The 23,840-nt window shown below is 47.4% G+C and overlaps 1 protein-coding gene across 1 annotated transcript in view; it reads left to right on the top strand.

The window, feature by feature from the left end:
• The window catches only part of PPP5C (protein phosphatase 5 catalytic subunit), a 49,712-nt gene that overhangs the window by 4,472 nt on the left and 21,400 nt on the right, over positions 1-23,840 (top strand). The window contains exons 2-5 of the mRNA XM_050928542.1: positions 14,694-14,935; positions 15,768-15,915; positions 19,988-20,109; positions 20,509-20,574. Of these exons, the coding sequence (XP_050784499.1) occupies positions 14,694-14,935; positions 15,768-15,915; positions 19,988-20,109; positions 20,509-20,574 (578 nt within the window). The remainder of the gene's footprint in view (positions 1-14,693; positions 14,936-15,767; positions 15,916-19,987; positions 20,110-20,508; positions 20,575-23,840) is intronic.

A 23,840-nucleotide genomic window follows, 5' to 3' on the forward strand; every position in this document is an offset into this window, starting at 1 on the left:
TATTTCAGTTTATCTTAAATCTGGTTAATTTAAACTGATTCTTAACCAAAGTAAGCCCCTTTTAAATCAGACATCCACACGGCACTATGCACTGGTTTAACTGAACTGGTTTAAAATCAGATTTAAGTTAAACCAGTGCAACATTTTTGTGTAGACAAATCCTTATTCCAGAATAAGACCATCCACATGCACAGTTATCCTGGAGTAGCTATTCTGTTTTAAATTCACATCCTACCATATTGCAAAGTATCTTACGTAGACAAGTTCTTATTCTGGAATAAGGGTGCCTTTTTCCAAATTAGCTTAGTCTGTTTTGGAAATGGATTAAGCCAAACCAGAAGAAGGCCCTCTTGATCTTGGATAAGAGCATGCACACATGGAGTTATTCCTGAATGGCTGTTCTGCTTTAAATTCACACCCTACCTAATTCCAGAGTGACTTTCATGTGTAGACAAGACCTGAGGTAAGGAAAGGGAAGTACCGTCTGATGCAACAGAGGGCATATTCCCTCAGGGGAGGATTTGTGGAGCCGAGCGTAATAGTGAGTGAAATGAAATACATTATTGGAGCAAGCGACTGGCGGGAGAGGGAAGATATTGCTGATGGGCGTCACAAATAGGGCACTGGTTCCCAGAGGTTCCCACCTTGTGGCTTGGTTTTGAATGCTTCAGAAGCAGCCTGGCCTGTTTCTTTGGCATAAACAGGAAGAGCCTGGCTGTGCCCTGCCAGCTGGGAGCCGCCTGGAGAAATACTTTAACTTGATTGTTGCTTTGCTTAACTTCCCTCTTTCTGTATGAGGAGGGGTTAATGTCCAGTCTGAGAGCAACCACGACCCTCTTGGAATATGCCATGTGTGTGAGCTCGTTAAGGCTGCTTGTCCTTAGGCCTGACTTTCTGTCCATGAGAGTGTCTGGCTGGCCTTGTGCTAAAGAGACCCCATCTCCCCAGCTTGGAGAGCTTTTCAGCAGGAGACAACCTCCTTTCTTCCTTGCTCGGTCAGTCATTTCTTTATCACTTTAACCATCCTCTCTGCAGGCAGCCCTTCAGGAGGAGGCTGGAAGTCATGTCCCCAACCCCAGGTACCGCTCTTACCTCTAGATATGATCCCTCCGAGGCAGGATGGAGTCTGCACTTCCTGTCCTGGAACTTAAACACACCCTGTCACCGCCACTGACTCTAGAAACAGAGAATGTGCCAGACTGGATCAGACACAATGAGGGTAGTTCCCGTTTCCCATCTCTCCACAGTGTTCATCACCAGCTGCTTCAGAGGAACATGCAATGATGGAATTACCTGATTAGAGCAGTAGGTTCTTCCCTATTAGTCAGCGATTTGGCTCTTGCTGGTAGCACTTCTAAAAAATGCTTTTTCTCGTGTCTAACCAAAGTATGGAGAGCAGAAATAGGAAAGTATATCACCTGGCTTAGTGTCCGGTGAGATCACATGATCAGGTATGTCTTTACTAGAAGTGAAGCCCCTATACTGCACACACAAAGTTCCACATGTTGTGACTGGTCCCCCTGAGTTCCATAGGCTAATGGTCGAGGTTAAACGTGTGTAGAGGAAGGATGGCTCACTGAACGTGGCACTCTAGTTTAGGACTGTAGAGATGCAGGCCTAGTTCCCTGTGCTGCCACAGTCTCCCTGTGTAACCTTGGAAAGTCACTTTGCCTCTCTGGGCTGTGCCGCACTGAGGTTTTATGGGAGTGTGTACACTAAGGATTGGGAAATGCTTTGAGATCTAGGGATAAAAAGAGCTGTACGAGAGAGAGGTATTATAGAATCATAGACTATCAGGGTTGAAAGAGACCTCAGGAGGTATCTAGTCCAATCCCCTGCTCAAAGTAGGACCAACACCAACTAAATCATCCCAGCCAGGGCTTTGTCAAGCCGGGCCTTAAAAACCTCTAAGGTTGGAGATTCCACCACCTCCCTGGGGAACCCATTCCAGTGCTTCACCACCCTCCTAGTGAAATAGCGTTTCCTAATATCCAACCTATACCTCCCGCACTGCAACTTGAGACCGTTGCTTCTTGTTCTGTCATCTGCCACCACTGAAAACAGCCTATTTCCATCCTCTTTGGAACCCCCCCTTCAGGTAGTTGAAGGCTGCTATCAAATCCCCTCTCACTCTTCTCTTCTGCAGACTAAATAACCCCAGTTCACTCAGCCTCTTCTCATAAGTCATGAGCGCCAGCCCCCTAATAATTTTTGTTGCCCTGTGCTGGACTCTCTCCAATTTGTCCAGTAAGGGCACACTGCTGACTCATGTCCAGCTTCTCGTCCACTGTAGTCCCCAGGTCCTTTTCTGCAGAACTGCTGCTTAGCCAGTCGGTCCCCAGCCTGTAGCAGTGCATGGGATTCTTCCTTCCTAAGTGCAGGAGTCTGCACTTGTCCTTGTCGAACCTCATCCGATTTCTTTTGGCCCAGTCCTCCAATTTGTCTAGGTCATTCTGGACACTATCCCTACCCTCCACTGTATCTTTCTTTCCCACCAGTTTAGTGTCATCTGCGAACTTGCTGAGGGTGCAATCCATCCCGTCATCCAGATCATTAATAAAGATGTTGAACAAAACCGGCCCCATGACCGATCCCTGGGGCACTCCACTTGATACCGGCTGCCAACTAGACATCGAGTTATTGTTCACTACTGTTGAGCCCGACAATCTAGCCAGCTTTCTGTCCACCTTATAGTCCATTCATCCAAGCCATACTTCTTTACCTTGCTGGCAAGAATGCTGTGGGAGACCATATCAAAAGCTTTGCTAAAGTCAAGTTATATATAAAGTCAAGATATACCACAAATGCAGAGAGGATCAGAGACCTAGCCTTCCAAGTGACTGCTGTATTGTCTAGTACAGGGGTTGGCAACCTTTCAGAAGTGCTGTGCCGAGTCTTCATTTATTCACTCTGATTTAAGGTTTCGCGTGCTAGTCATACATTTGAACATTTTTAGAAGGTCTCTTTTTATAAGTCTATAATATAGAACTAAGCTATTGTTGTATGTAAAGTAAATAAGGTTTTAAAACTGTTTAAGAAGCTTCATTTAAAATTAAATTAAAATGCAGAGCCCCCTGGACCAGTGGCCAGGACCCGGGCAGTGGGAGTGCCACTGAAAATCAGCTTGCGTGCCGCCTTTGGCATGCGTGCCATAGGTTGCCTACCCCTGGTCTAGTGTTTCAAGTACTGTTTTGGCAGGAGAGAAATAATTCATTTTATGTTTAATGTGATCAGGTAATTGATTTTCAGTCCTGAAGGGTTACATACAGCATCTTATCTAGTCCTATTTTTAGTTTGATAAAACTTCCGGTTTGTGACTTGCAATGAATCGGCCACTAGGGGGCTTCCTTCACAGCCCTTTAAAATATACGATATTAATTTCTGGAGGCATCAGTGCTAAGAGAGTGTCAATAAGATTGCAGTGATTTCAGAGAAAAGCAAACAAACGGTCAAGGGGCTGGAGGGGAACGGATTTATAGGGAAAGGCCGAGAGAGGGAAACTTGCCTAGTTTGGCCAAATGACCACAGGTGGGGAGTGGTACATAATGACCTAGTCGCATTCGTGGCAGAGAACGTTACTGCAGTGCAAGGGGATGAAGTAAAGCAAGGGGTGAGTGTCAGAGAGAAGTTTCCTGGATAACAGGATCTCAACCCCAGGAAGGGGACAAAACTCTGGAGGAATCACCATAGTGAAGGGACAGTCTGGGCCGGAGCTGCATGCTGGATTCAGTGGGTTGTAGTAGCTTGCGCCCTTCCCTGATTTCAGTGACCTTTGTGTTGATCAATGACCTCATTTAAAAGGTGATGAGTGGGGAGTTGGGGATGCCCAGGCTGGGCATCTGTCCATGCCAGGTTACTCCATGTAGAACAGGGTGCCAGCCAGCGAGTGAGTGTTCCAAATACAGCAGCCGCTGTGTCCTGTGGGAAAGCAGCAGTCAGCCAGGGCTCTGCTGGAGGAAGAGGAGCTGGGTGCCTAGTCCTCAGCAAGGGACACGATCTCCAGGCTTTGTGTCCAACTCTGGGCTGTCCAGGCTCTGCAGGATATTTTGGGGGGCTGTTCGGTGACTTCAGCCTGATCTCTGGGAGGAAGTGGTCAGCATGTGAGGGGCTTTGTGCGTTGTCAGTTGGCGAACGTGTGAGTTTTCTCCGTAGGCTGTCTCAGTGATAGTTGGTTCAGCAGATCTCAGCAGTGCTACCCAGAAAGACCACAGGCTCAGGTTGGTGGCAGAAAGGCTCGGCTAAGTTTATTGTCTCCAAAACACGTGATCGGCGTCCCATACGCTGCGTGGGTGCGCTGCATGAATGGTTGTGACAAGGTACCAGCACATTCAACGTCAAGTCATCCCTTAAGCCAGTACAGAGAATCCAGGGGGTGGTACCTTGATATTCATGGGATGAAACAAACAGCGTCTTTCATACCATCTTCCATGCTTCCTGACATCTGTTGGTTACCTCCTCTTGTACCTTGCTGCTGATGTCTCGGACACAATATCCCTGTTCATCACTTCTGTCAAACCATCTTATCTTGTGCTCGGTTGGGGTGGACCTGGACGAGTCTTCTCTTCTGGGATGTGTTTACATGAACATCCAGTGCCTAGTACAGTAACTCCTCACTGAACGTCCTTCTGCTTAACGTTGTTTCAAAGTTACGTTGCAGTTCCATTAGGGAACATGCTCGTTTAAAGTTGTGCAATGCTCCCTTATAATGTCATTTGGCTGCCTGCTCTGTCCACTGCTTGTAGGATTCTGTGGAAGAGAGCGACTTTACAAGGGAAAATTGCAGAAGGTCCTCTTCTCTGCCTCCCTCCCAGCACTTTCCCTGCCGCCAAACAGCTGGGGGTGGGGAGCGGGGAAGAGCCATGTCTCCACTCCTCCCCAGCCCTCCCAGAAAGTCCTAAGCGCTGCCAAACAGCCGTTTGGTGACGGGGAAGCACTGGGAGGGCAGAGAAGGAGTGAGGAGTTAGTGTGTACTGGAGAGGAGGGGGAGTGGGGATGGGAAGAGGTGGGCCTGGAGTGGAGCGGGACCAGGAAGAGACAGGCCTGGAGCATCCCCCAGCAAAGTCGGCGCCTGTTCAGGGGGAAGCTGCTGCTGCTGCACATAATACTTCCTAGTGTCCTTGCCTGCCTCATTGTCTGCAGCGGGCTGTGCCTGTAGGGGGTAAGCCAGGGGCACCTCCCAACCACAGTACAGTACAGGATATAATGCCTTTTGTCTGCCCCCAAAAATTTTCTTGGAACCTAACCCCCTGCATTTACATTACATCTTATGGGAAAATTGGATTTGTTTAACATCGTTTCACTTAAAGTTGCATTTTTCAGGAACATAACTGCAATGTTAAGTGAGGAGTTACTGTACTTAGGAGTGCCTGTGTCTTAGCCCAGCTAGCCGTGCCTTTGCCAAGTTCATGTGCCAGCCAGTGAACTTGTAAGCAAGTCTCAGAGTAGCAGCTGTGTTAGCCTGTACCCGTAAAAAGAACAGGAGTACTTGTGGCACCTTAGAGACTAACAAATTTATTTGAGCATGAGCTTTTGTGGGCTACAGCCCACTTCATCAGATGCATAGAATGGAACATGCGCATCTGATGAAGCGGGCTGTAGCCCACGAAAGCTTATACTCAAATAAATTTGTTAGTCTCTAAGGTGCCACAAGTCCTCCTGTTCTTTTTTTGTATCAAGTGTCTGTTTGATGACAGGGCCTGACTTTGGCTCCTAGCATGGCTGGTTCAAGCCTCAGGTCTTGCTCCAGGCTCGCGCGCTCTCTCTCTTACATTCTTTTTTTTTTTTTTTATGGGGTTTTTGTTCTTTTTATGGGGAGCATGTTTACTCATCATCCCAGAAGAACCTAATGCTTGGACTGAAGACGAGCCAGTGTGCTAAACGCTGTTATATGGCTCTACCTTACGTTCCCATCCACATATTCATGTCCCATCTGTCCTTTGGGCTACACATTCCCACATACGACCGGTAGGCAGATTTTCGTTTCCAGTTTTTTCTTAGCCCCATATGGTGGGCCTGGAAACGTTAGGTCTGGGACTTTGATTGAAGGGTGTTTTATGCTTGAGCCTGGGAGACACTTCCATGTACCTAAAATAATGATTTATATACAAATAATATATGTGTAGTTTGTGTGATGTGAGTAACACCACGTATAATGCTTATAGTTGATTATAAAATAGTAAAACATTGAATAACATAATACCTAGTGATCATCCATGGTCGTATGATTATAAGTGTCTAAACCTCATCCATTACCGCGGCTTTAATAGCCTAGCCAAGCCAAGCCAAGCCTTTTCCAATCTGCTGCTGTAATTTTGCTGTTTTCATTTGATAATGGATAGAGCAGCACAGTCCAATGAGGGCAATTACTTCTACCACCATAAGAGTTAGGCTGAGTGTTCTGACTATAGGACAGTGGTTTTCAAACTTTTTTGCTGGTGACCCCTTTCACATAGCAAGTCTCTGAATGTGACCCCCCCCTTATAAATTAAAACACTTTTTTAAATATATTTAACACCATTATGAATGCTTGGGGTGGAGGTTGACAGCTTGTGATTCCCCCCCCTCCAAGTAATAACCTCGTGACCCCTTGAGGGGTCCTGACCCCCACTTTGAGAACCCTTGCTATAGGATGTGAAGTGATGTCCTCTGGAATGGCCCACCAAGGTGTTTCCGCCCCCTCTTGTACGCCATCTCCTCTAATTGTTGTTAAATTAGATTGGCTATGGGTACCAAAGCTTCCTTGGTTTGTGCTACTGAGTCCTGTATATTTAAATGTAATTGCATAATGGTCGGAAATAACCTGATTGCTACATGATTTATGTTATTGAGAAGAGTGATAGTGTTCATGCCACTGGTTGGCCAGAAAGAGTGAGTTCCAGTTTGGATTGTGTTCGTTACCTTTATGCAGAGTCCAGGACAAGTTTGTTCATTCATTGTGAAATTAGACTCCCAATGCACAAACCAAATCCTTGACCAATTCTTTCTGTACCAGTCAAGGCCAGCGTTTTTTTGTACGGTTAATGTCAATAGTCGCGTAGCATTCGAACATCTACCACTTGTTATTCTTTGTGCAGCCAGCCTGGTTGATTTCAGAACCTATTTCTGTCACCAGGTGCTGCACACCAGGGTGGATAACAATCAATGATTTAAAAAATGTATATTTAAACAAAATCAGATGTTTTAATTTAAATAGGATTTTTTGATAGGTTCTTTCCTTAAAAAGCATTTTATCTAAAGATTAGTTTTTAATTAAGATACATTTTAGCTCAAAGATATCTCCTCATGGAATAGGGATTATAAATTCTTATTCTATAGTATGAGACAATATATTCATGTAATGTTTAAGGAAAGTTTTGTACATGAGTTCCAATAGTTAATGAATTAGGGACCCAATGTTATGGGGTACCAAGGGCTTCTGTATAGATTATTTAGGTTAATCTTTCTATCTATCCAATGGGACTCAGTGCTCAGTCTAGAAGATACCATCAGAGATGCTTAGTTTTGCAGGTCTCAAACTGTAGATTTGTGTTTCCAGAGATAACATGATTGTTAACAGCAAAAATGTTTTTAAATAACTGACCTCAACCCTATTGTCCCTCTGCAGATTTACGTACACAGAGTCAATCTCTTACCTCTCTCTAAAAGTGCAAAGTTTCAAAAAGTTCAGTGAACTGAACATTGTTGGGGACGGAATAGATCTGGACAAGGAGACGTCTGGAGATAAATGTGAGAAGGGAGGGACAGGCAGTAGAAACAAAAGTGAAACTGTTTGAGCAGCGTATTCCAGAAGTCTTGAGGTCTTTCTGAGTGTAGCCTTCATTGATTTGAGACCTACTATACCATTCTCCCACTAGAAGGGAAAACCTATAATGGCAGCAGGCTGTAAAAGAGACCCAGTTTGGGAATGAAGTTTTAATGAAGTTCCTCTGCCGGTGTAGAATATGTATTAAGGTTACAACACCCAACAAGAATGCACTTTTAAGTAGAAATCCATGATTAAATCAGGTCTTCCTGGCTGGTGATTTAAGTCATAATTTAAATCAATTTGATTTAAATCAAATCCACCCTGGCACACTACGATAGGGTTGCACATAAGTGTTGTTTACTAAGGGTTCCTACACTGTTGGCGTAAGATACCTTTACTGGAGCTTGGGTCCACCTTGGGATAGCCATCATAATTTGAATATTTTTACTCTTCTTACAACTGTCTAGAAAACAAATACTAAGAAATCTGGGGTAATAGTTTTATTTCTTGCTCCTGTATCTGTTTTATAAAAGTGGTGCCATTTAATAAGTGGGGCCATTTTTGTAGCCTTATATGTAATAACCCTTGTTTGATTATTTCAATTAGTTTGTCTCCATAGGTTACTCAAGCCACTGCCAATGAAATACCATTATTTTCCCAACTATTGATTATTTACTCCTGCGGGAATTTTGAATCACTGCACGCATGCAGAATTCATGGTCCCCTGCATATTTCTTTGCTTCCCCGTAGAAAAATGACTTCTGACGGGGAAGCAAAAGGAAGCTGCAAGAGTGGTCATGAGCTCCCTCCCCGGAAGTGCAGGCAGGTCAGTTTGGGCACCCAGAGCAGCCGGCAGAAATGTAAATCACCACCTGGGGTGGGGTGGGGAGGGGCTGGGCAGGCCTGTGTGATAGAGAGAGAGAGACACACATGCACTTTCCCTCTCGCTTGCTATTACGGCATGCTCCGCATGGAAGGGCAGGGATTTGGGGATGGTTCTGAAGAGGTACGTATGGGCTGGGCAGGCTCTGTTCCCTCAGGCAGAGCAGAATGTAGCAGCCTGTCTGCTCTTCAGTTTCCTGTGAGGTAACACTGAGCATATGGCTGCATTTGTTTGTTGACTAATAACTAGAAGTAAAGGGTCAATACTAGGTACATTACTGTTAGACAGAGGGGGCTTGGAGATTTCTGCCAATGCTCCCCACTCCCATTCTCCATGTATTGTGCTATAGTTTAAATAAGTGACCATAATAATTGAAACCACCTTGATTATATTACGTTCCTTTGACAAAAAAATTGCAGAATTTTTAATTTTTTGGCGCAGAAATCATCCAGGCGTAAGTCATTGAAAGGATAGCGGCGTTGAGGTATTCAAACCCGGGAGTAATCAAATGTATGTTATCAATGGTTGTTGCGTGTTGATAAAGCAACAGGTGAATACGTCGTCCAGGTTTCACTGCTTTCCTATCCCATTGATGATGCTGTTCATTTTTAGATGTAGGTTTTCAATATCTCCTGTCTTCCACACAGACAGGCCGAGGCTTGAGCCTCCCCACATTGTGTCTGTGACACTTCTCTCTTCCCATCCTTGTCACTTCATTAAAGGATTTTGAAAACCTTTCCAATATTGTATCTGTACCCTGATCTCTGTATTAAACCAGTCGTATTGGTAGATGTGCATAGCCATACTGGTGAAATTATAATTTGAGTGGCACATCCATCCATCTATCCCACATTTTCCACCAGGAACTCAGTGGTAGGATGTAGGAAGATGCCCGATTCCAGTTGTAAATGTGGGCATTTCATTGATGGAGCAGTGATAGCGGTAGACTAAGTTGCGGGTATAAGATTGGTACCACGGTCGAACAGGTCAGTAATACCCTCACACGATAAATACATTTGCTAATACCTGGAGACGTCCCCAAATTCCTGTGTATAAAGCCTCATCTTCCAACTGGAGATAATTAAGACAAATGGATGCACTACACTTATCCTCTACGTTGATAAAAATTACTCTGTCTGTCAAGGCCCTGTATATTTTAGTAATTCCTTCCATGTGGTTCGTTACTGGGTTGACTGCTTTAAAATAAAATCAACTGGTCCATCAGCATTCTCACATGGGAATGATTTAACATTACACGGCAAAGTAAGGTTATCCCCTGCTATAGCTGTAATTGGACATTCCACTCTTTGATGTTTTGTAAGTGAGATTTGTTCCCTCTCCTGAATTCCTGCTTCCTTTTCCTTAGCTTGCGGGAATTCCTGTACAATGGGGCTATTAATTGCAGGTGTGTCAGTATTTTCTGTAACAGCTGAGTCAGTGTTGAGAGTTAAAGTACGGATAATGGCTAGGGATGTTAACAGAGTTTAAAAATAATAACAGTTTAACCTGTTAAAATTCTATCTGTTTAACATTAACTGTTAAGGAGTTCACATAAGCAGGAAAATAGGAGTGCAGAAGTGTGTGCTGCAGCACCCCTACATCTTATGCAAGGCTCCACTGCTGCCCGCACCTGGCATCCCAGCTTCTGGCCTGGGTCTGGGTTCCCTGCTAACGCCCCGCACCCAGAACTCTGCTGCCGGCCAGGGTGCAGGGCTCTGTTGCCAGCCCCTCGGCCGCTCTTTGATGTAGCCCGACTACAGTCTTCCTTCTGTTTCACATATTACATTTAGAACAGTTCCTGCAGGATGAGCTTGGCTGGCCGCTTCCAGTACAGTGGGATTATTTGAAATTTCTACCCAAATTCTCTGGTCACGAAACGTGTCTGGTTTAGTGTTTGAGTGTTAGCCAGTCCCTCTGCACATTGGATCGCTACCATTACACTCAGCAGTCGTCTTATCCAGATTAATTTCATGACCTGTGAAAACAAAAACAATCACTTTTGGGGTGTTTTTTTAAAAGCGGCTTAATTGTATGTATTGTAAACCTTATTTGTTTGAGGTACATTGGAAAGGGCACCATTTTCCTGCCAGCACTCCACATCCAATTCAACCAAAATTTCATCCTCTGTTATGGGATTTCCAAAAAAATAAAATAAAAAAAACCGTCTAGGATTTGGTTGGATTATAGACCTGGCAGTTGTCCAGCCAGCCCAGCATCCAGAGTGTTTTCTTTCCTTACTGTTCCATTTTCCATATTGTTGTGTATCTATTATTTCACCAAATAGTTAGTACATTGTCTATTTTCCATCATATTCATGCTTTTCCGGTTAACTGTCTGACAGGATAAGGCCTGCTTAATTCAAAAGTTGTCATTTGATTCCAGGCTACTTGTGTTAATGCCTGGGGCGCCGATATAGCCCTTGGGTCCAAATTTAATAAAACTCCATCCCATTTGAAAAGATTCCATTTTACTTATCTTTAGAGATCGTCTGTAAAAACAAGCGCAAGAGATGTAACATACAGTTTAAGCCCTGAGCTCTTTGAACTGCATGGCGTGTTTCCCCCGAGGTTGGTTCTCCCTTTCGACCAGGTACAGTGATGGTCCCAGTTTATTTATAGTCTGATGTGGACCACACCATTCCATTTCTTTTTGGGTGGTAGGACAGTTTTAACCATTAGTTCAGGGGTCGGCAACCTTTCAGAAGTGCTATGCCGAATCTTCATTTATTCACTCTAATTTAAGGTTTTGCGTGCTGGTAATACATTTTAATATTTTAGAAGGTCTCTTTCTATAAGTCTGTAATATATAGCTAAACTGTTGTTGTACGTAAAGTAAATAAGGTTTTAAAAATGTTTAAGAAGCTTCATTTAAAATTAAATTAAAATGCAGAGCCCCCCGGACTGGTGGCCAGGGCCCGGCAGTGTGAGTGCCAGTGAAAATCAGTTTGTGTGCCGCCTTCGGCACACGTGCCATAGATTGCCTACCCCTGCATTAGTTAGTTCCTGATTGTCACTATTTTCATGAAAGACTTGGGTCACTGTTTGCTGTTGCACAGCTGCTTATGCTGAGGCTGACCCCTAGACTGGGCCCAGTCAATATTTAACACTATTCATCCAGGTTTTTGTGGCTTGTCAATCTGAGGGATAGAATAGATTTTCCCATGCAGGCATAGGCCTTCCAAACAGTATTATATGTGGGCTAAACCTAGTCGTACGGTTTGGACGACTACGGATTCTCATGAGCACCCATGGGAGATCTGGATCCCAAATTGTGCCTAGTTCATCACATACCGTAGATTACTCAATTTTAAGAGATTTATTCATTCTTTCTACTTGTCCTCTCGCCTGAGGGTGGTATGGGATATGCAATGGTAAGGGAATACCAGCCCGAGCTCCCGTGTTTCAGTACACGTCAAATAAATGCTGGCCCATTATTAGAATCGACACTGTGAGGTAAGCACCATCTTGGAAATACTTCTCTCATTAAGGCTTTGCGGTGACGTTGCTACCTTCCTTTCTTGTGGGGAATCCCTCAACCCACTTACTGAAACTAACCACAATGACAAACAAAAATCAGTTCTTCCTAGATGTTATAGGCAGTGGCCCTACAAAATCTACCCGCAGGCTTTGGAACAGCCCTTTCGAAGGCTGATGCATTTGTTGTGCAGGATCTTGTTTTGCACATGTTAAGCAGCTGTGTGTATGCATTTCCACATCTTCCCTTATCCCTGGCCACCAGCCTATAGCCTCTTCTAACTTGAGATGTCCCCCTACAAGAGATTCACGTATCCAGCTGTCCAATCAATGTCGTAGTTGCTGTGGAATTACTAAAACCCAATCGTTCTCTGGATTGGCCAAGAGTAAATTCTTTTTTATTTATTGTAACCCCATGCTGCTTTGAAGGGCATTCTGAAATCCATTGCTTGATAAGTCATCTTGCTTTTCTGCAGCGTCCATGTTCCTTCCTGATTTTCTCTACTTCTCTTTTGTTCTTCCCTGGCCCGAGCATGGGTGGTTACAGCTACAGGTGTGGTTTCACACTAAGTATACTCAAATCTATCTACTTGTTCGTTTCCCCCACTGCAGTGCCCGCCTCCTTTTTAATGTGACTATTTTAACTATTCTGATTTTTTATATATATAACTAATTGCCAGATTCTCTAATCTTTGCCGTAGTGGCGTGTGTTTAATCTCAGACCCGTCCATTCCTGTACAGTTTATAGTACTCTACCAGGGAAGGTAGATTGTAACACCTTTGTACACATCGTCCGAATTGGTCCCAATAATTACTTTAATTTGTTTTCCTTTCATTAGTTTTCACACTTGTCTAAGTGCAGCTACTTTTGCAACTGGTGTTCCCCTCTATCCAGTTTACATTGAAAGAACTCCGGCAGGTGCAATTCCCCGTGATGTTCCTACATCGCAGGATGGTTTTGAGTAATCATTTGAGTAATGTTATTTCTCAGACCCAAATGCGTGGGTGCTTAAAGAGCCTAGTACTGTTCAAAAAAGCAATGGCTCCTCCTCCAAATGGATTCTCCCCTCTTGCAGCAATTGGGAACATTTGTGTCTCCGCAACAGAAATTCATTACAATTTTCTAATGGTTCCCATTAAAGCAGTTAGTTCATTAGACTTTAATGCATCAAGTCTAAGTGTTAGTCCACTTTACAGATTCCAGGCCATGTTTCCCCACTGCCCTTTTTGAACTCATGTTCACTTTGCACATCTACATGCGTGTGAGTTTTCGCTGCATGCTGTCCCATCTCTGCACAGGTAGTTGGTTCAGAGAACCTCATAGTACTACCCAGAACGCCCATGGGCTCGGTTTGGTGGCAGAAAGGCTTGGCCAGGTTTACTGTCTCCAAAGCACGTTATCAGCATCCCATACGCTGCATGGGAGCATTGCTTGTATGCTCGTGGCAAGGTACCAGCATGTTCAACGTCAAGTAGTCCCCTAAGCCAGCATGAAGAATCAGGGGGTGGTACGTTGATATCTGTACGGTGAACAAACAACTTATGTACCACCTTCCTTGCTTCCTGACATCTGTTGGTTACCCCCCCTTGTACCTTGCTGCTGATGTCTTGAACAAAACATCTCTATTCATTACTTCTGTCAAGCCATCTTATCTTGTGCTCCATTAGAGTGAACCTGGGCGAGTCTTCTCTTCTGGGATGTGTTTACATGAATACCCAGTGCCTGGTACTCAGGAGCACCTGGGTCTCAGCCCCGCTAGCCGTGCCTTTGCCAAATTCATGTACCGGCCGGTGAACTTGTAAGCATCTGTTTGATGGCAGGGCCTGACTTTGTTTCCTAGCGTGACCTGGCTTTGCTGACGGTGCTTCAGGCCTCAGGTCTTGCTCCAGGCTCTCTCTCTCTCTATTCCACTGTACTTGAGAGAGCCTCTCTGAGGGGGCTGGGGGTGGACAAAGGCTTTCTAGGCTCTGCCTTCCTCTCTGGGCCTCTGATGTAGCACTGTGGGGCTGGGCCAATCCCAGCATGCTACTGAGTGCAGCTCTGCTTCAGGGTGGGGAGAGGCCCCTGGCCACATTCTGGCAAAATCGCTAGGGTTGGGGACCAGCCTCTATGGAGACAGCTTGAGTTCTGGAGAGGTGCAGGGGAGCCCTGGGTGCCTGAGGGCTGTTGTGAGTGCTGGGCCTTACGATGGACCTGTAGGTGCCACCTTTACAGTGGGGAGGCGCCACAGGAGTGGGAAAGGGGCCCTGCTGGCTTACCATGGCTGGGGCAGGCAGGCTCACCCCCTCTGGAAGTCCTTGCTTGCACCACTGGGGAGGTATCTGGCAGTGCCCTGGGGAGAGTCGGGGGCGAGTGCCCTCACTGTCACTGCTGAGGTGGAGGGAGCCTCAGTTCTGCTGACTCGTGCCCTCGATCCTGACTGGTGCATCAGAGAGAGCTCGGGAACAGCCCACGCCTGTAGGCAGCCTCCTGCTGCTGTTGCTGCCCCTGAATGGATCTGTTACCCCTGCAAAATGCTCATGGTTCCCCCGGAGCTGCTCGGGCCTGGTCATCCTGCTGACGCCCCGTCTCCGCTCTGCCCCTACTCGCCAGGCAAGGACTACGAGAACGCTGTGAAGTATTACAGCGAGGCCATCGACCTGAACCCCGCCAATGCCATCTACTACGGGAACCGCAGCCTGGCCTACCTGCGGACAGAGTGCTATGGCTACGCGCTCTCCGACGCCACCAAGGCCATTGAGCTGGACAAGAAGTACATCAAAGGCTATTACCGGCGGGCGACCAGCAACATGGCCCTGGGCAAGTTCAAGGCCGCCCTGCGTGACTACGAGACGGTGAGTGTGAGCAGGGCGCTGTGCGGTGAACCCAGCGTCAGCGCCGCGGTCCGCTCTGGCGTTGCAACGCTCTGGCTCGAGTTCTGCCTTTGCCACCACCTGGTTGGTAACCTCACCTGGGTGTAGCTGAGAGCAGAGCTAGCCGTGGAGGGCGTCTGCATCCAGGAGGGTGATGGGTTGAAACAGGATGGGGGACAGGTAGGACGGGGATGAACTGAACAAAGGGATCTTTAGCCCCTGTCCTGGGGAATGTTTCCCATTGGTCAGGCTAGACTGTGAACTGTCTCCCCTGGGGAAAGGGAGAGGTCCCATTGTTTGGGACACATAGGTGTGGTGATGTCCAGAAAAATAGCCCCCTAACTTCTGCCCCATGTGTGTCCAGGTCCCACCTGCTCATGGTTCACCCAGCAGCGTTATAGTGCCACTAGGTAGGATGCAGGCCCCGCCTCCCTCAATAATGACGTTGTCTATTAAGGCGGTCACCGTGTTTTCAGTGGGTGAGACTAAACGGTGTGCCCAGCACTACAGAGCTAGGAGCACCCAGGAGTCCTGACTCCCAGCCTGCCCTGCTCTAAGCACTAGGCCCCACTCCCCTATCAGAGCTGGGAATGGAACCCAGGAGTCCTGCTTCTCAGCCCCTTTGCTCTAAGCACTTGACCCCACTCCCCACCCAGAGCTGGGTATAGGACCCAGGAATCGTGCCTCCCAGCCTAATGCCAGTCTCACACTTCCCGGGCCTCTCCTTGCCATGCCCCTGTGTCTGCCTTTCCCTCCATTTCCCCTTCCTGCCTGACGCTGGCCTGCGATGGGCTCTGTGCTCTCTCCCTTCCAGGTGGTGAAGGTGAAGCCAAACGACAAAGATGCCAAGATGAAGTATCAGGAGTGCAACAAGATCGTGAAGCAGAAGGCGTTTGAGCGCGCCATCGCCAGCGATGAGCACAAGCGCTCCGTGGTTGACTCCCTGGACATAGAGAGCATGAGTGAGTTGGGCTGCGGGTCTCCAGGCCTGGCTTCTCTGGTCACATGGATTCCAGGGGTGCTGGGGGAGAACTGGCTAACTTGGGGGAGGGGCAGTTACCATGAGCTCCCGGAGCAGCGCTGGGGCACAGAGGGCTAATGGGATCCTTGGATGTTGAAACGGGGATAGCGGGGAGGGGCTTTTCCCTCTGTACCCGGCCTTGGTGAGCCGATGCTGGATGCTGCCTCCAGCTCTAGTGCCTGCGTTTTAAAAAAGGATGTTGCAGAATTGTTGAGGGTGCAGAAAAGAGCCAGGAGATCGATCTGAGGGCTGGAGAAATGCGGGCCAGGGCCGGACAGAGCTCGATTTGGGTAGCTGATCCAAGAGACGACTGAGAGGTGACTTGATTACAGTGTCTAAGCTCCTTCCCAAGGTGAACATCCCGGGGGAATGAAGGGCTCTGACATCTGCAGAGAAAGGCAGAACAGGGACCAATGGCTGGCAGGTGAAGCTGGAGAAATTCCAGCTGGAAATCAGAACCAATGCTTACCAGTGTGGGTGACTAACCACTGAAACAAACAGCTCAGGGAAGTGGTGGGTTCTCCAGCCCGGCTGCCTTGCTGAAAGACGCCTCTGTCACACACAAGTGATTAGGCTCGGTACAGGGGAAATACTCTGGCATGTGCTGTACAGGAAGTCAGAGGAGACTACGATCTGGTCTTGCTTCCTATTGCATGGGTATCTTGCCATAAGTGCCTCGCAAATGATGCATGTCTCATGAACGCAGCTACCAAAAGATGTGGCTCTGGGCCTAACATAATAGCTAGTTGGCCTCTGTGTAGTTTTAATCTGGGCTCACATGCCACAATCACACGCGCCACACCTCGTGTGTGTGATTGCCATGAGACTGCAAGGACGTTGCTGGAGAGGAATATGTGTATATGATTCTGACAAAGCCGAGCTCTCCCGTGTGCCTCTGGCATCCTTGCAGAGAATTGGGGCAGATTCATCCTGGAGTGGTGTTACCCTGACCACAAAGGCTGCTGATTCATGACCAAAACCCAGGATTGGAAACTGGGAAATCACGGTTGCTTTTGACTCTATCTATACAGTAAGTAACATGTGCTAGGGATCAGCGCCCCCGTTCTGCTAGGCACAGTGAGTTAGTCCCTGCCTAGGGGAGCTTGCAATCTGAATAGATAAGGCGAGGGACAAAGGATCAATCGCTATCCCTGTTTTACAGATGAAGAGCTGAGGCCCAGAAAGATTAGGAATAAATCTTTCAAAAGCACCTTAACCCCGTTTGTAAAACAGCCAAAGTCATCGAGACTCAGGCGCCTCAGACCCTTAGGGCAGGTTTTCAAAGGGATTTAGGCACCTAAAGACGCGGATTGGCACCTAGTGGGATTTTCAGAGGCACCGAAGCAGGTGAAATCAGTGGGGGTTTTGGCACCTCACCTGCCCAGGCACCGTGGAAAATCCCACCTTAGTTAAGCACCTAGCTGCATCTTTAGGCTCCTAAACATCTTTGAAAACCCAGCCCTAAGGGACTGAGCCACCCAGCTCCTGTTGATTTAATGAAAACCTGCTTAGTCACTTCTGAAAATTCTTACCCCAGAGCACACAGCGAGTTCATGGCGGAAGCAGGAACTAAACTCAGCTCTGCCAAGTCCCGATCAGGGGCTGTAACCCTCTCCCCCATTCTGCTAGTATCAGAAGGGCCTGCGTCATCTATGGCAGGGACCCAGGCTTCCCGACTCTGGAAACCACACTCAGACTGGTTAGCCCCTTGGAGTGAGTGCCGTGCCAAGCTCGTAAAAAGGGGTTCTGCCAGAAGAGCTTTGTGGGCTGTTTTCTGTCAGTGACTTAGATCCAATTTGCTTCATTTGTAAGAGCAAAAGGCTCCCTCTTCCCCTTGATGTTTCAGATGTCTCAGGAAGAGGCCCAGGTAGTCTGGTGGCTCGGGGAACCAGGCTCTAGGATCAAAGCCATCTATTTCACACACCATGCAGGTGAGGTGGCTAGGCTTTGCCCCCTCCACCCCTTTTGTTTTTTTGGGTGAATCACCCAAATCATTTTTCCTTGTAACCTCCTGGCTTCTGGATTATTTACAGACATTCTGGGATCTTAGATTTGTCAGCCTGGCCCTGTGTCAACCCACTCAGTTGGCCAGGCAAGAGAGGAATGTGTGTCCTCTTCCAACTACAGAGTGCCAGATTTATACAATCCGTGACTTGACCGTGTCCTTCATAGGGTGTGTTTGGGAGGATGAGGGTGAGACATGGCTGCGAAGGCTGTGGTGTATTGGCTGTGGAGGGTGGTGTCTGGCTGGAGGAGTAGAAGATACACACTCTGGGTGCCTTTGGGGGGTCTGCTGAGAGCTAGAGTACAGCTGAGAGTAGAGGGGGCACTAGGGTGGCTTTAAGCCACTTTTATGCCCTCCCAATCTTAGGGTGCTTCAGGGGCTGGAAGGGCCCTGCCAGCATATCTTAGATAGTCCTGGGGGCCTGTCTAAGTCACAGCACTATAGGTTGCGTCCTGACCCCAACACCCCCTTATGCCAGCGCTTCTGAGAGGGTCCTCTGCTGACAGCCTTACAGCTAGCTTCCACAGTGCCTGCGCCGGGGAGAATCCTGGCCTGGCTGGATCTTGGGGGGTTTAGACCCCTTTACACCACTTTGGCTCTTCGGCGTAAAGGGGCCAGAGCACCGCTGATGGTTTCACCCTTTTTTTACTTCTTTGCTTTCAAGGGTGTGTCTGCGGTAGATAGTAGATGTGTTGTCATGTATTGCTGACAGACCGCTCGCTGGGAGCCACTGGAGTAGCTCCGGTTTATTGGGGCTCTTCACCTCTAACTTTTTGGTTCTCTGAGTCAGAGCTGACTCCGCAAACTGCGGTTAACATCCCTCACCCATAAGTGAACTGTGTCGTGCGAGATGATAAAAGTCAGCGCCTGTGTAAATGCAAGACGCGCTGTTTGGAATTGGACCGGCATTCCTGCCTTGCTGAGCTGAGTAAATGGGGTGGGTTCCAGGGTGCTAGAGTCATGCAAATAATACGGGGAAAGGCCAAGAAGTAGCTAGGAAGCAACCGTTAGGAAAAGCTGAGCAGTTAAAGCAACAATCCCAGGGCGTCTATAAATAGACCCCACCCCCCCCCGGAAAATTACAAGGAAACATGATTTGATGATTCAAGAATCATAGCAAATCATCACCTAGACCAGTTTTTTGAAGAACTCATGCTACTGGGTGCTGAGAGCTCTTGAAATTCTGACCCTTTGGGGGCACAGATTCCTTGATTTTATTGCCGGGAAGGATTGTTAGGTCATGTAGTCTGATCTGCTGTATAACACCCATCCCGCTACCCCTGTGCTGAGCCCCTTAACTTAGCCCACCACAACGTGTCTCTCCCGGAAAGTCGTCCAGTCTTGACCTGAAGCCGTCGAGAGATGGAGAATCCACCCCTTCTCTTGGGAGTTGGTTCCAGTGGTTAATTGCCCGTGTTGTTCAGCGTTTGGGAAGAGGAGTGCTTACAAATTCCAAGTGCCGGCTCCTTTACCGAACAAATGGCTACAGGACCATCCATCCGCTCAGCAGAGCTTTGTGCTTGTGGTAGGAATCAGTTCTTTCTACCTGAGAGCAGCTCCAGTGCCCAAAACATGCACCTAATCCGCTTCTCTGCCTGTGCCAGCTTAGTCTCCTCTGCCGAGCTCCCCTGGACAATTCATGGAGGTTTTTTGATCAGTGGCTTGTCCCTCTGTCAGATGAATGTCTTTGGTTCCAGGGCCTGTTTAAGCCGATGGGGCTTCATCCCATGATGTGTCGAACACCCTCTGGAGTGGGAATCAAGGAGACTCTGCCTCTGGCAGGATCAGTCCCCTGGCGACCTTTCTGTGGCAGCCTTGGCTCTAAATACTCGGAGCTGATGCACGAAGGAGAGGATTCCTGTGCAGCTGGGGATGTGTAGGGTGGAAGTGGGCAGCCCGTGTAAGCAGTGGAGGGAGGTGGGGCAGTGCCTGCAGGGCTCTGGACTATTGGGTGCCATCCTGTTGCTAATGAGTGATTCTCCTCTTCTCCCGTCTCCGCCTCTGCCAGCCATCGAGGACGAGTACAGTGGGCCCAAGCTGGACAACGGGAAGGTGACGCTAGCGTTCATGAAGGAGTTAATGCAATGGTACAAGGATCAAAAGAAACTCCACAGAAAATGTGCCTATCAGGTAATTGCCCGCCTGTCCTGCCATGGGGGAGAAGGCTCATGGGTGGAATCCTTCGCCCCCTTCTTTGGAAGGAGCTGGCATCATCTTTCCTGGCTGTGGGTGACAAAGACTGCCACGGCAGGCCAACAGGAGTCCAGGGTGTAAAATGGAGCCCGCTTGCAACCATAGAGGAAGCCACCAAGACTACATGTCCCAGCATGCAGTGCTTCCAAGTCATCGAGATTGCACATTGCATGCTGGGAGCTGAACTGTCCACCCTGTGTGTCAGGCCCCTTGGTTGCAAGGCAGGGACTCGGCCAGCAAGACGCTGGCGAAGGGAGGGGACCTGTTGTATCTGGAGACAGGGCTGTGTCGTTCATTTCCTGCCCTTGCTAACTCTTCCCTTTTCACCTTGGGCAGATCTTGGTGCAGGTGAAGGAGGTGCTCGTTAAACTTCCCACTCTAGTAGAAACCACGTTAAAAGAGGTGGGTACCCTTCTCTGCAGCCTTGGGGTGGCAGGTCCTGGGACATACTTTGTATAACCAGGGAGCAGGTTTGGATCCCAAACCCGCAGTGCTGGGTGAGCAGAATCTCCGGTGGCTTCATACCCCACCCCCACAGGCTGCTTGGGGACCAAAATACCTGTGGTGTAACTTGAGCATTTCACCACCGATGTATTAATTTAGATGGAGCGTATGGGCCCAACGAGTCAAAAGCGTTAACCTGGCCCTGCAACTGTCCAGCGTTAAACAGAGTTAAACAACGTGTGGGGACCGCAGCCGGCTTAGCACCACGGCAGGCACATTATTAAACGTCATTTTAATCTTTTATTCAAGATACAGAAAATAAGGAAAAACAGTTTGAAATGTAAAATATTAAATCAAGCTTTCATTTTAATGGTATCCCTTGTTCCCTTTCCCTCTCGCTGGTCAGATTTTAGAAAGAAACTCCCCGTCCCTGCCAGTCTTTTAGGTGGCATTACAGATGATAGTTACTATACATTTGGGGAAAAGAGACAAAGTTAGTTGAGATGCGCTTGAGCGGCTGCTGTTACAGTCTGAAAGATAAGAGGAGACCAGACAAACAGCCGCAAGAGGAAAGCCAGAAAAGGCAGCTTCTGTCTCTGCGGTCAACTTTCACTTGCAGCCTCGCTGCTGGAAAAACTCAGGCCCTGCCCGTGGTCTGATCAGCCACTCTGAGACCCGGCAAACTCGTACTAGCATCGGGCTGTTTAGGGCCTTGCTCTAGGCTGCCTCTTTCTGGTCCAAGGCTTACAGTAGTGTTGGCTGGCTAAGCCAGACTCTCATTAGCCCTGGTCTACACTGGGGGGGATCGATCTAAGTTACGCAACTTCAGCTATGTGAATAACGTAGCTGAAGTCGACGTACTTAGATTGGCCTACTGTGGTGTCTTCGCTGCAGTGAGCTGACTGCTGCTGCTGCTCCCCTGTCGACTGCCTGCACCTCTCGCCGCGCAGGAGTACAGGAGGCGAGGAGAAAGCTCTCGGGTCGATTTATCGTGTCTAGTCTAGACGCGATAAATCAATCCCCGCTGGATCGATCGCTGCCCATGGATCCGGCGGGTGGTATAGACATACCCTTATACAGAAGGAAAATGGAGAGACACGGGAAAGAGAAGAAATAAAGTAGGGAAGGAAAAGGGCATATTGGAGGAAGGAGATAAAGTCTCATGTCCTAGGTAGCATTCAGGATTTAGCCGGAGCTGCTGGAGGTGACGATGTCGTTTGGCTTCCTCTCTCTGGGCCGGGCCGGTCAGGATACGTCTCAGGATTGGGATGAAGACGTTCCAGGGTCCCAGGAGATGATGAGTGTAGCAGTCATGATGGTGAAGCATGTGTCTAAGTCAGCCAGCCTCATGGTTTCATAGATTCCAATGCCAAAAGGGACCATTGTGGTCATCTAGTCTGACCTCCAGCATAACCCAGGCCAGCAAACTTCCCCACAGTCATTCTTAGAGCAGATCATTACATTAGAAGCAAGAGGAAGACCAAGGACAGGATAGGCCCACTGCTCAGTGAGGAGGGGGAAACAGTAACGGGAGACTTGGAAATGGCAGAGATGCTTAATGACTTCTTTGTTTCGGTCTTCACTGAGAAGTCTGAAGGAATGTCTAATATAGTGAATGCTTACGGGAAGAGGGTAGGTTTAGAAGATAAAATTAAAAAAGAGCAAGTAAAAAATCACTTAGAAAAATTAGATGCCTGCAAGTCACCAGGGCCTGATGAAATGCATCCTAGAATACTCAAGGAGTTAATAGAGGAGGTATCTGAACCTCTAGCTATTATCTTTGGGAAATCATGGGAGACGGGGGAGATTCCAGAAGACTGGAGAAGGGCAAATATAATGCCCATCTATAAAAAGGGAAATAAAAACAACCCAGGAAACTACAGACCAGTTAGTTTAATTCTGTGCCAGGGAAGATAATGGAGCAAGTAATTAAAGAAATCATCTGCAAACACTTGGAAGGTGGTAAGGTGATAGGGAATAGCCAGCATGGATTTGTAAAGCACAAATCGTGTCAAACTAATCTGATAGCATTCTTTGATAGGATAACGAGCCTTGGGGATAAGGGAGAAGCGGTGGATGTGATATACCTAGACTTTAGTAAGGCATTTGATACAGTCTCGCATGATATTCTTATAGATAAACTAGGAAAGTACAATTTAGATGGGGCTACTATTAAGTAGGTGCATAACTGGCTGGATAACTGTACTCAGAGAGTAGTTATTAATGGCTCCCAATCCTGCTGGAAAGGTATACCAAGTGGGGTTCCGCAGGGGTCTGTTTTGGGACTGGCTCTGTTCAATATCTTCATCAACGACTTAGATGTTGGCATAGAAAGTACGCTTATTAAGTTTGCGGACGATACCAAACTGGGAGGGATTGCAACTGCTTTGGAGGACAGGGTCAAAATTCAAAATGATCTGGACAAATTGGAGAAATGGTCTGAGGTAAACAGGATGAAGTTCAATAAAGATAAATGCAAAGTGCTCCACTTAGGAAGGAACAATCAGTTTCACACATACAGAATGGGAAGAGACTGTCTAGGAAGGAGTATGGCAGAAAGAGATCTAGGGGTCATAGTGGACCACAAGCTTAATATGAGTCAACAGTGTGATACTGTTGCAAAAAAAGCAAACGTGATTCTGGGATGCATTAACAGATGTGTTGTAAACAAGACACGAGAAGTCATTCTTCCGCTTTACTCTGCGCTGGTTAGGCCTCAACTGAAGTATTGTGTCCAGTTCTGGGCACCACATTTCAAGAAAGATGTGGAGAAATTGGAGAGGGTCCAGAGAAGAGCAACAAGAATGATTAAAGGTCTTGAGAACATGACCTATGAAGGAAGGCTGAAAGAATTGGGTTTGTTTAGTTTGGAAAAGAGAAGACTGAGAGGGGACATGATAGCAGTTTTCAGGTATCTAAAAGGGTGTCATCAGGAGGAGGGAGAAAACTTGTTCACCTTAGCCTCTAATGATAGAAAAAGAAGCAATGGGCTTAAACTGCAGCAAGGGAGATTTAGGTTGGACATTAGGAAAAAGTTCCTAACTGTCAAGGTAATTAAACACTGGAATAGATTGCCTAGGGGAGTTGTGGAATCTCCATCTCTGGAGATATTTAAGAGTAGGTTAGATAAATGTCTATTAGGGATAGTCTAGACAGTATTTGGTCCTGCCATGAGGGCAGGGGACTGGACTCGATGACCTCTCGAGGTCCCTTCCAGTCCTAGA

This window comes from Gopherus flavomarginatus, chromosome 18 (assembly GCF_025201925.1).
Source record: "Gopherus flavomarginatus isolate rGopFla2 chromosome 18, rGopFla2.mat.asm, whole genome shotgun sequence".
Lineage (NCBI taxonomy): Eukaryota > Metazoa > Chordata > Testudines > Testudinidae > Gopherus > Gopherus flavomarginatus.